General features: G+C 38.4%; 1 protein-coding gene across 4 annotated transcripts in view; it reads right to left on the minus strand.

Annotated features, from left to right (window-relative positions):
* The window catches only part of side (sidestep), a 671,279-nt gene that overhangs the window by 164,397 nt on the left and 493,500 nt on the right, over positions 1-13,382 (minus strand). For all 4 annotated transcript variants that reach the window (XM_065225556.1, XM_065225558.1, XM_065225557.1 and 1 more), the window contains one exon: positions 4,922-5,060. In XM_065225556.1, the coding sequence (XP_065081628.1) occupies positions 4,922-5,060 (139 nt within the window). The remainder of the gene's footprint in view (positions 1-4,921; positions 5,061-13,382) is intronic.

Below are 13,382 nucleotides of genomic sequence, written 5' to 3' on the forward strand. Positions count from 1 at the left end.
GCAGAGAAGGGGTCACTATCAACGGGTTGGGGTAAGACGTCCCGGATAGATGTACCCTTCTGCTGCGCTTCCCTTGGAAGTGAGGCTGGTACTACACTTTCCCACTCCTCAAACCGGGGATTTTTGATGTTATGGTGATTATCGGTGTAGGTGCTGATGTTGGGTTTGGGCTGTGACATGGGATTATTGTGGTTGTGATGGTCCATCAGGTGGTGGATTAGGTGATTTGAAATATTCTTGTCTCGTGTCGGAGTCGGATATATCCACCGTTTCCATCGATGGTTGACTAGTTGTGTGTCTCGTTTTTATCGGGCTTCTCGTGTAGTTTGATGCTTTCTTCGACGGTGGTGACATGCCTGAAGGTTGTTGCTGTTGAGTGTAGGACTGGTTCGTTCCTCGTTTTGTTTTTTTCTTGCTTCCTTGAGGTTCTGGTTCACTGGTTTGTGACTCCGTTCGTACCCTGTTTTGCGCGCTTTCGATGAATTTCCGCATGTTCTTGTGCTGTGCTTCGAGTTTTGCTGTTCTCGTGTCTCTATCTCGGATTATTTCCAGAAGTTCGCTGATCCTATCGTCCTTTTGCTTGTTTTGTTCGATGATAATGTTGAGTTGGTTTCTGAAGTTTTGGGAAGAACATCCCTACAGTTGTACTGCCTTCAAATAATCTAAAAAAAATCTTTAAAGTTCAAAGGAAGAACTTCTTCTCCAGTTCAGGGAAGAAGCTCCATGAAGTTTTGAGAAAAACGTCGGTCAAGGTCTGGGAACAACTGTTCTGAGAAAAACTTTTCTGAAGTTCTAGAAAGAACTTCCCTATAGGTCTGAGTAGAACCATGGAGGTAACTCTAAGACCAGAAGCTCCCAAAGAAGCGGGCTCAGCTCTGGTACTCGTTTCGGTCCCAAGATAAATCGGTGCACCCCTCGAAACATAGGAAAATCCACTTAGTGTAGTACTAGAATTCAGACTAGAATGGTGTACGTTAATCGATTTGCTTGGGACCAATAGGCTAGTCAAGAAGTGAGCCAATTTAAAATCGTTAGTTTCCACCGGTTGGTAGAACTTCCTTCAAGTTCGTGGAAAATCTTCCCTTAAGTTTTTTGACGATATATACTGACGTTCTGGAAAAAAAACTTCCTTTGAGCTCTGGGAAGATTATTTCTGAAGTTCTGAGAAGAATTTTCCTGAAGTTCTAGGAAAAACTTCTCCCAAGTTCTGGATAGAACTTCCCTGAAGTTTGAGGGAAACTTCCCCGGAGATCTGGGAAGGACTTTTCTGAAGCTTTGCGAAGAACATCCCCAAAGTTCTGGGAAGAAGTTCCATGAAGGTTTGAAAAAAGCTTCCCTCAATGTCTAGGAAGATTTAACTGGATTTCTGAAAAAAATCTTTTCTGAAGTTCGAGAAAGAACTTTCTGAATGTTCTGGGAAGAAATTCCCTGAAGTTTTTTGACGAACTTTACTTAAGTTCTAGAACGAATTTCCCTGGAGCTCTAGGAAGAGGATTTGCAAAGATCTGAGGAGAAATGTTTCGGAATTTTGGGCAAAACTTCTCTCAAATCCTGAATAAAACGTCCCTGGAGTCCTGGGAAGATCTTTTATGTATCTCTGAGTAGGACTTTTCTGAAGTTTTGGGAAGAACATCCCTCAAGTTTTACTTCCTTAAAATTATCTGAAGCATTTCTTTACAGTTCTGTTAAGAAGTTCCATGAAGTTTCGAGAAAAATTTCCTTCAAGGTCTGTGGAGATTTTACTGGATTTCTAAAAAAATCTTTTCTGATGTTCGAGAAAGAACTCCCTCTATGTTCTCGTAAGAAATTCCCTGAAGTTTTTTGACGAACTTTACTTAAGTTCTGGAACGAATTTCCTGGGAAGAGGATTTGTAAAGATCTGAAGAGAAATGTTTCAAAATTTTGGGCAAAACCCAACTAATAATTTTAGCTGCAGACTAGCTTATACAGCCAAAATTTGCCTTATGCAGCTAGTTTCTGGCTGTACAAGCTGAGTTGCAGCTAAAATTGTTTGTTGGGAACTGCTCTCAAATTCTGAATAAAACGTCCCTGGAATCCTGGGAAGATCTTTTCTGTAGCTCTGAGAAGGACTTTTCTGAAATTTTGGGAAGAACTTCCCTCAAGCTTTACTTCCCTAAAATTTTCTGAAGCATTCCTTTAAAGTTCTGGGAAGAAGTGCCATGAATTTTCAAGAAAAACTTCCCTCAAGGTTTGAGGAGATTTTACTGGAGTTCTGAGAAAATTTTTCTGAAGATCTAAAAATAACTTCCTTATAAGTCTGGGTAGAACTTCCCTTAAGTTCATGGAAAAACCTACCCTGAAATTTTTGACGATCTTTACTGAAGTTTTGGAAAGAACTTCTGAGGAGAATTTACTTGACGTTCTGGGAAAAATTTCTCTCAAGTTTTGGATAGAATTTCCCTGAAGATTTGGGGAAGAACATCTCTGATGAACATCTCTGATGTTCTGGATAAAACTTCCCTGGAGATCTGGGAAGAACTTTTCTGTAGTTCTGAGAAGGAGTTTTCTGAAGCTTTGGGATGAACATCCATAAAGTTCTGGGAAGTTTTGGAAAGAACTTCTTTTATATTCTGGGAAGAACAACCCTAAAGATCCCAGGAGTTCTGGGAAAAACTTTACTAAAAATCTGGGAAAAACTTCCTTTTAGTTCTGGGAAAAACCTGCCTCAAGTTGTGGATAGCACTTTTCTAGAATTATGGGGAAAAAAATTCCCGAACTTCAGAATATTTCTACAAGCCTTCAAATTTAATTCTGAAGATCTTCAACTGTACAGGAATTCAAACAGCGTTTCTAAGATATCCATTCGTGATACCAGTATGATAAGAAATTATTTCAAAAACCTACAGATGATCAGGGACTTCTCTGAAATCCTCAGGATATTTTTTCAAGTTTTCAGGTTCTTTAACAATTTAAATCAAGTCTCTCTGATTTTTGTCTATGATACTAGGATGATCAAAAATTATTTCAATACCCAACAGATGAACATAGGACTCCCTGAAGTCCGCGGGATTTTTTTTTTCAGGACCTTAAGTTGATTCGGTATTATTTTAAAGATTTTGTTAAGCTTGCAGACTGCCCTGTTATTTGCAGAGATATCAGAAGCAGATTTTACTGAAGTTCTCTGTAATTGGAAGAATACTCTTAAAGATCGCAGAATTTCCGTGAAGCTCGCCAACTTTCTATAATTTTGTACTATTTTCTGAACTTTTATGATGGATCCTGTATTATTTTTTTTTTTTTGACAAAATGACAAAAAACATGATATGTCTTCAAAATATCTGCGGAATGTAAAAGTCTTCTCATAATTCAAAATGCATTCAAAATGAAGATCTGCCTTCAAATCTGGCATCCCTGGTTCTTAGAAGCACACTTGTTGCAAAATGGTTGTGGAAACTTGTGTGTAACTTATGTTATCACCATCGACTATGTGCTGCAACTTTCTGCGACGGAAGTGCGCTACTGCAAGATCAATAGTAAATCATGAATTCAAGGTTTCCAAAAACGATAACTCATTTTATTTATGATTCACCCAACATTGTTCGAAGGAATTCTGAGCCAGTCACCGTGATAACAAACAAACACTCCCCACCCCCTCGAAAAAAATAAGAAAACGCATAAAAATATGGAACACAATTCGAAGCAGAGCGTCCGGTGGTGCAAGAAGACGGTGGATAGTAAAAATTCCACCTATGTAGGTATCAATAAATTATGACGATGTAGACGTCGTCATCGTCGTCGGCAGGGAACGACATTCGGCGCCACGGTAGGTGCGGGATCCGGAAAAGCATGCGCCGGGAGAAAAATTGATTGTCTCGTCACATAATCAACTGTGCGGAAATTCGATAGAGCAGTGATCATCGGGAAGAAGACTGTTGTATTGTTTGGAATTTATCCGATAAGCACACTCGAATCCTCTTACGTATTTATGAACGTATGGCTGGGTGTGGATATTGGAGATTTACCGTGACAGTCATTTTATGCGGAGCGAATTTTCAACGTTATGTAAATTGGAAAAAAGATGCAGAAAATAAAGCGGAAAACAATAGCTGCTGGCAATCAGAGTTACATCAGAAGATGAGAACCGGGAAATCCAGTTCTGCACTATAGGCTGTTGTTAACGAGTTCTACGTACCGATGCCGATCCAGGGAAGGGAAGGTGACTTTCTGCAACTTTTATAATCGAGAATGGATTTCCACTTTATATTGGAATACCCACACCTGGCTGATGCCAAGCTGCTGCCAATCAGCTTCAAAAGAACGTTCAATTTCCTGTCAACACCCCCCACGCCACTCCGCTCTAAACTCGGATTTGATGCTCTCGATGGGATCGCTTGTCCTGATGGTGGCACCCAGTCCGGAACAAAAGATACGAATGGTAATTAAAATCTCTCGGTGAAGCAAATACCCTCCGGAGGCATGGGAATGCCGAAGTGAGCTGCGCTCGATGAGGGAGATGTAATATCCTTGATGTGAATGTTCTATGCAAACATCAGCGCGCTGGTTCGTTGGGGAAATGGCAAAAAAGCAATACGATGTTTACTGTTGCATCCGATCGGAACATCCTGGGAGATTGAAATGAAACGAAGTCAAGCATTCATGGTTGAACGCCGTCTCGCAGAATGAGGCTGCCTCAATTGACAACACTCCTACTCACCTACCCAGCGCTATGCAGCAAAAAACCTACGACTACCGAGGGCACGACAAGTGCTTATATTTTTTCCCTATTGTTCCATTGGTGAATACCGGAACTCTGTTTTTCCCTTCTTCGAACCCGTTTTCCCACATTGCCACGACAATAACAACCGATTCGTAGAAGAAGAAGGGGATTACCGATGACACCTTTTGGTTGTTGATGTTCAATCTAGAATCGGCAGGCAGAGGTTACGGCATCGGTACTTACACTGAATCTTCATGGTGATGGAGGAACTGCGGGTTTCGCCCTCGGTGTTGGAGGCGGCACACGCGTATCCACCGGCACTTTCCCGCTCCAGCTGGGTCAGGTGCAACGTTTCGCCGCCCTCGCCGGACATTCGCATGTTCTGGAAGAGAATATAAGAGGGAAGAGGTGAGTTAATCTGCTTTAAGATTTCTCGCTTAGCATGTCAAAAGAGTCCCTCCTGTTCGTAGATCAATTCTTTTCAATGGCTTTCTCTTTGACTTAGGGGTACTGGGGGTAAGACGGACAGTGGGGGTAAGACGGACAGTTGCTTGTTTGCATGTTAATCTTTTGATTTTTTGAAAAATTATCACACCCACCCTTCATTCACAACATTGAATGCCTTTCGAGACATCCTGCTATGTGCAGGAACTGTCAAATGTAAAAATATAAACAAAAACAAATCTAGCTTGCTCGCGCAACGCAGCGATGTTAATTTCGGTGTTGAATTTTTAAGGTTTTTCTGCTTATAAACAGTCAAATACATAAAAAACGTGTTGTCATTCTGTTCCTGGTTCAATTCCGGTTGTTTTGTTGGATGAAGTAAGTAGGTAAATTTTGTTATCTGGAGTGCGTGCACTGGCACTTTCATAAATAACTTACCAGTGGGGTGATTCGGACAGTCTCTCCCGGGGCAAGACGAACAGTGCTGATATCTTATAATACGCAGTTTATATTACAGTGGTTTAATTTTTTTTATAGATGCCGCGTGTATACAAGCGTAAAACAAGCCGGAAGTCCTGGACAGAAGCGCAATTAGCTACAGCTAGGCATGCCATCGATTGTGGCATGTCCGTGTATGGAGCTTCTGCGAAGTATCAGATTCCACGAAGTACTCTCATCCGGCGGATCGCCTCACCAGATGTGCCCAAGAAGATGGGACCGAAATCTACTGTTTTCACGCTTGAGCAAGAACAGGAACTTGTTCGGCACCTGCATGATCTGGAATCGCGGTTCTACGGAATTAATATGACGGACGTGCAGAAGCTCGCGTATGAGTTGGCGGAAAAGAATGGGATACCCCATTCGTTCAACAGAAAAAAGCAGCTAGCGGGACGAGACTGGCTTCACGGATTTTTAAAGCGGAATCCAACTCTATCCTTCTGCAAACCGGAAGCTACATCTACGGCACGTGCCAGAGGGTTCAATAAACCCTCTGTGAATGCTTTTTTTGATATGCTGGAAGCAACATTGACCGACAAAGGGTTCCCGCCTTCGCGTATATACAACGCAGATGAAACCGGGATCAGTACCGTAAGCTCTTTTACAATTTTCTTATTATTGAAACTTACACTTACTGTAATATTTTAGGTCCCTCCCAAGAAACAGAAAATAGCAGCAAAAAAGGGGAAGAAGCAGGTGGGTTCCATCACGTCGGCAGATAGAGGAGACACGACATCAGTAGTTATGTGCATGTCTGCGGCTGGTCATCACCTGCCACCCTACGTTATATTTGCTAGGGCACGGATGCACGAATCGTTAAAAAAGGGAGCGCCAAGTGGAACCAAGTTCTCTTGTAACCCTTCTGGATACATGACCGCAGATATCTTCCTGGATTGGTTTGAGCACTTCCTGGAAAATGTGCACCCAACTGTGAGCAATCCCGTTCTTTTGATCATAGACGGTCATAGTTCGCATACGAAGAACTTGGCGTTCGCAGAAAGAGCTCGAGCGAATTTTGTAACAGTGTTGGTTTTACCACCACACTGCAGCAATAAAATGCAGCCACTCGACATCTCTTTCATGGGGCCGTTTAAAATCCACTACGCGAGTGCAGCAGAAGCCTTCATGCGGAAATATCCGGGACGTAACATCGGTCAATATGACGTAGCCGAATTGATGGGCACTGCGTTTGTAAAAGCCGCCACTACAAGCGTGGCCATCAACGGTTTCAAAAAGTCCGGAATATGGCCGGCAGATCGAACAGTATTTCCAGACGAAGCCTTCGCGCCATCCGAAGTGACCGACCAGCCTGAAGCAACTGATTCAACGGATGTGCAACATTGTGGTACGCCTATGCAAAACTCGGCTATCGTCGTGTTGAACGACTCGGCCGAAGAACAACCATATACAGTTGGTACTTATTCAGGTAATCCCGAAAACAGAAATAACGCCCTGAGTCAAGTTTCTGAAACTCCTCCGAAATCTTCGTTCGAGGTGTCACCGTCGCAGATTCGTCCGCTACCAAAAATGGCAGTACCGAGAGCATCAAAGAGAAAACGCAAATCAGAAAAAGCGGTAGAAATCACTTCTGGACATTATCGCCAAGGTCTAGCAACAGCTGAGGCTTTGAAGGAAATTAAATCAATCAAAAAGGGCCAGAAACAATCGTCTACTAAACGTCAAAAAGTGGACAGCCATCCTGAAGATGTTCTATGCGAACTATGTGGATTTTGTTTTTCTGGATCAGTTGAAGGGCAAGGCTGGAACAAATGCCTGAAGTGCTTGAAGTGGTTCCATGCTCAATGCTACAGTAAGGTTGATACTATTTGTCCCTCCTGCACCTAAACAAGTTCATAAGGTTCCTTTTTAGTATGTTATTGTTATATTTACATGACATGTACATACAATGTGAAAATTAATCCATTATACCTGTACCTAAGCATTTAACTTTATCGCTATTTTTAGAGCACTACCGTTCTGTAATGTCATAAGAATAATTACTGTAAGGAGAGCAATAAACACCATCATCGTAAAAACCATCTTTCTTTAAATGTGTCACATTCAGAGAATGCATTGCATAATTTTTAAAATAGAGAAAAATTAAATTTACAAGACTGTCCATTTTACCCCCGCCACCTGTCCATTTTACCCCCACTACCTGTCCATTTTACCCCCGCCACCTGTCCATTTTACCCCCACCACCTGTCCGTTTTACCCACACCTAACTCAAATTATGAATTATTACACTATTTTTAATTTCAAAATTAATCATTAAATTTCGTAACTTCAAATAAATTAAGGCATGTAGTTTCTCAAAGCATACGTTTAACCTACAGAATACTGAGATTGCAGGCAAAATATTGCATTCAGCGTAGATAAAACTGAGCAAATCCTTAGGGTGTCCGTCTTACCCCCAGTACCCCTACTACGGCATCATAAATCAAGCTCTTGGTTTCGATACGGGTAGGGGTGAGTTCAACTTTGGAGTCTTAAATAACCGTTAAGTCAAGCTTCTGTATTAAATTTCGATCATATGACATCTGTCGGAACATAATCATAAACTTTATTCCGTGAGATGTTCAGCAATTATATAGGTAAACTGGCAACCTTATGTCTTCGATTGCTTGTATTTGGGTTTTTTCGTCATCATCATCATTTCCTCCCATCATCATTTGTTTAGATCAGTCAGTCAGTATCAGTAGCTCGATGTGAATAAACCTAAGTTCATAAAGTTAAGATTTTCTGTGTTGAAATAAAAGTGACATTCGGAGTACTGGCATCTCTGCTCTTCTAAAGTACATCGTATGCACTTTCTTCCCTGTTTGCACACTGTGGCCGTACTGTGGCCACAATTCGCAAAGTGAGACACAACGTAGGAGTAAGTTTTGAAAAAAAAAAATTCAGTTCAGCAAACAAACCTAGAAATCCCTTTCACACACTATAAAATAGAGTACCTTACGCTGCAAAACATGTCTGGTACCTCTACTTTTGCCTCGTTGGCGAATTTTCCATACAAGTAAACCGCTGGAAGTGGCTCCCGTTCTGGTAGAGGAGGCTTATTGGACAGCGGAAGATATAATGTTTATTATGTTGTACCTTTTGACTATAGTTTTAAGATGTATTGTATAGTGAACAAGAATCCTCGGGTCTGTAAAGTTAATTCGGTTGAGCCTTATGAAATAAATTAATAATAATAACACAAAAAATGCTTGCTCAGCCCCAGCCCCCAAAAAGATAAAATCCATCCAATGCTTAGTTCCATTTCTGATATCACTAGACCCCTCTTTAAAGATCCTATCTACTTGGAATTCCATGGACAATTCCCCAGAAAGCACTAGCACAAATTTGAAGAAAGAATTAGTAGATGAGGTCGTGTTGCCAAAAAAAGGACGCCACTATATTTCTGATGTGCATCTAAATGCATAAATAAGGTTGCAGGAAATTGGTACAGTGTCAGGTTCTCTATTCTGATGTCTGTGGGAGAGAAATCCCACATTGCGTGCCATCAAAACACGTGACATGTTGAGAGATTGGACTCGTGAGAGCGAATTTTCTGCCTAAAATTTTAATGTTTTGGCTCTCTGGGGCCTGATAGTCAAGCGGGTAAAAAATGAAAGGGAAAAAAAACGTTTGACATAGGACTACGTCTTTGTTTTCTATATGGGGGTACACTTTGTGAGTATGAAAAATGATCATGTAACGAAAAGGGTCAGGTTTTGAACGCATATTTCTCCAAAGCATGAATGTGAAATATGTAATGCAATATGCCATTCGACGGGTGCTTCATTCAGCAATTTCGTGGCATACAGTACAAATGATGCAAATAGGTAAACCACTAAGAAATTTAACTGAAATTGGTAGCATCAAAATTTCCCATACATATGCTAAGACCACAAGGTGTCTTTCCTAACGCAGTCATAGTCATTTGAAAATTTACAAAAACCACATTAGACCAATTTTTGGTAAACATTTTGAACTTTTTGTTGAAACATTATTCCATATAATTTATACTCAGAAAACAATGTTTCAGGCATTTTAACAACATATTTTACCAAACGTTCTTGTTCTATGATTTTTGTCAGAACTATTACGAAAATCTCAGAACTTTGAAAAGATCCGAGAACTTTGTAAAAGTGCCGAGAACTTTGGAAAACTTTCCGAAAACTTTGGAAAAGTTTTGAGAACTTCGTTAAAGTGCCGATAATTTGGGAAAAAGTCCGGTGGAACTTATGAGAATTTTGTAAAAGTTCTGAGAACTTTGGAAAAGTTCAGAGAATTTTGGAAAAGTTCTGAGAAGCTTTTTTTAAAAGTTCTGAGAAAATTTTAATTTTTTTTAGAACTTTGTAAAAGTTTGGAGAACTTTGTAAATGTTTTGAGACCTTTGTAAAAGTTCTGAAAACTTTATAAAAGTTCTGAAAACTTTGTAAAACTTCGGACAACTTTGTAAAAGTTTTGTGAACATTGTAAAAGCTATAAAAACTTTGTAAAAGTTCTGAGAACTTTGTAAAAGTTCAGAGAAATTTGTAAAAGTTCAGGGAACTTTACAAAAGTTCAGAGAACTTTACAAAAGTTCAGAGAATTTTAAAAAAGTTCAGAGAACTTCGCAAAAGTAGTAAGAACTTTGTAAAAATACTGAGAACTTTACACAAGTTCTGAGAACTTTGTAAAAATTCTAAGAGCTTTGATTAAAATTTGAGAACTTTTGAAAAGTTCTGAGATTTTTTCAAAAAATCTAAGAACTATTAACAAGTTTCAAGATCTTTGGAAAAGTGCCGAGATGTTTGGAAAAGTTCGGAGACCTTTAAAAAAGTTCTGATGATTTTTTAAAAGTTCAGTGATTTTTTTTAAAGTTCTGAAATTTTTGTAATAGTTCTTAGAACTTTGTGAAACTTATGCGAATTTTGTTAAAGTTTTGAGAACGTTGGAAAAAGTTCCTAGAAGTTTTTTTTAATTCTGAGAAGATTGTAAAATTGTTTACAGCTTTGTAAAAGTTCGGAGAACTTTGTAAAAGTTTTTTGAACATTTTAAAAGCCTTGAAAATTTTGTAAAAGTTTTGAGAACTTTGTAAAAGTTCTGAGAGCTTTGTTAGAGTTCTGAGAACTTTAAAAAATCCTGAAATCTTTCTAAAGTTTTAAAAAAATTTTAAAACTTCTGAGAACTTTTGAAAAGTTCTGAGATCTTTTCAAAAGATCTAAGAATTATGAACACGTTTCGAGGTCTTTGGCAAAGTGCTGAGCACTTTGAAAAATCTCGGGAACTTTGGAAGAATTCGGATAATTTTGGAAAAAATTCCAAGATGTTTGGAAAAGTTCGGAGAAATTTTTAAAAGTTTGTTAAAGTTTTGAGATTTTTGTAATAGTTGTGATAAATTTGAGAAACTTATGAGAATTTTGTAAAAGTTCTGAGAATTTTGGAAAAGTTCTGAGAACTTTGGAAAAGTTTTGAGAACTTTGGAAAAATTCAGAGAACTTTGGAAATGTTCTGAGAACTGCTTAAATGTTCTGAAAACTTTCCAAAATTCAGAGATCTTTCTAAAAGCTTTGAGAGCTTTCGAAAAATTCTGAGATCTTTTGAAAAGTTCTGATAAATATTTTTTTGAAAACTTTGAGAAAATTGAAATTTTTTTTAGAGCTTTGCAAAAGTTCGGCGAATTTTGTAAATGTTCTGAGATCTTCGTAAAAGTTTTGTAAACATTGTAAAAGCCTTGAAAATTTCGTAAAAGTTCTCAGAGCTTTGTAAAATTTCTGAGAACTTTTAAAAATTCTGAGGGAATACCCCTCACCATCCCTCTGAGGGAATACCCCTCACCATCCCGAGTTTGTTAAAACCAGTTTGTACCTTCCTAAAAAGTTGTCCTTGTTTGCTCTATATACAATTTCCACACTGCCGTACTCTAGCGGAACTATCAACTGTTTACTTTCATCTCCTCATGTATCGTATAAAAATTACCACTTTAGTCTGTTGTTTGAAATTATCATCTTCAATTATGTAAATCGTTGACTTCACGCAGAAGTAATACAAAACATATAGGGGAATTTACGTATTCTCGGCAACCTAAGCAGCGACCTTCTTTCTATAGCCTTTTTCTCTAAGGAACGCACACATATGCAGTATTGGTTTGTTTACAATCTTTTGCTGCCAGCTGCTCTAACAATTTCAGTCGAAAGAATTGTCAAAAACTGTTTTGAAACGCTTTTACAAAGCTCCAATCTTCTCTAGTGAGAGCGAGTATTGTCGGCAACCAGTTTTTCTTCGGCAACCGTTCCATTTGAACTGCATGTAAATCTGCTGTTCTATTATCGGCAACTCGAAATCAGCTACAATTTGTAGTGCGTGTGTTTCATTTCAAGAAAACCCTGCTAGATTGATTTTTCTCAGTGGTAAAAATATAGTCAAATTGAAGCTGAAAGCATAAAGAATCGTTTGCATGCATTCAGCGAAGTGTTTTCGTAAGAAAATCCAGTGAAAATAGTGTTTCAATTTGTGTTGCCGAAAATAGTCTGTCATTCCGAAGCCGTCATTTCCCCTAGTTAAAGATTTAAGAACTTTGGAAAATTTCCAAGATCTTTGGAAAAGTTCTGACATCTTTGGAAAGGTTCCAATAATTTTGGAATAGTTTACAGAACTTTGTAAAATGTTCCGGGAACATAGCTAAAAGTTCCGGGATCTTTGTAAGAAATTCCGGAAAACTTTGTAAAGAAATTTTGGAAAAGTATCGAGAAATTTGGGATAACTTCCGACAGCTTTGTAAAGACATTCGAGATCTTTGTAAAGTTCCGGGTAGTTTGGAAGATCTCCGAAAACTTTTGGAAAAGAGAATTCTTGAAAAGTTCCGGGAGCTTTAAAAAAGTTCCAGGAACTTTGTTAATGTTATGAGAACTTTGGAAATGTTCCGAGAAATTTGAAAAAGTTCCAAGAAATTAGAAAAAGTTCCGAGAAATTTTTAAAAGTTCCGAAAACTTTGGAAAAGTTCCGAGAAATTTGGAAATATTCCGAGACCTTTGAAAAAAGTTCCAAAAACTTTGGAAAACTTCCGAAAATTTTGGAAAAGTTTACGAGATTTTTGGAAAAATTTCCGAGAATTTTGAAAAAGTTTCCGAGAACTTTTTGATAAATTTTCGAGAACTTTGAAAAAAGTTCCGAGAACTTCTGAAAAAGTTCCGAGAATTTTGGAAAAGTTTCCGAGAACTTTTTGATAAATTTTCGAGAACTTTGGAAAAAGTTCCGAGAACCTCTGAAAAAGTTCCGAGAATTTTGGAAAAGTTCCGAGTACTTTGGAAAAAGCTTCTAGAAATTTGTAAAAAGTTCCAAGAACTTTGGATAACATTCCGAGTATTTTGGGAAAAGATCCGTGAAACTTGCAAATAGTTCCGAGAATTTTAGAAAAGTCCCCAAAACTTTGGTGAAGATCCGAGAACTTTAGAAAATTTCCGACAACTTTGAAAAAGTTCCGAGAAGATTCGGCAAAAAAAGTTGAAATTCACACAAAATTGATGCAAAAGATTTAGAGTTAAGAAACTATATTTTTCAGGAACAACCTAATTCAATTCAGCAAAATTACTCCAAATTGAGAACGTTAAGAAAAAGGAAAAATATTACTTTCATAAAGTTGCTTGACTCAGCTACAACATATTTCTTTATTTTAAAAACTAAAAAAGTTAGTTAGTAGGGGAAATGGATGTAGTGTCGGCCTAAATGCCCTTAATTTGGGCCCATACATAAATTCAGCAATCGACTAAATCTAGATATAACTCGAATTAGA

The sequence above is a fragment of the Ochlerotatus camptorhynchus genome, unplaced genomic scaffold (assembly GCF_037179485.1).
Source record: "Ochlerotatus camptorhynchus isolate MF236.1 unplaced genomic scaffold, CSIRO-AGI_Acam_v1.1 ptg000231l, whole genome shotgun sequence".
NCBI lineage: Eukaryota > Metazoa > Arthropoda > Insecta > Diptera > Culicidae > Ochlerotatus > Ochlerotatus camptorhynchus.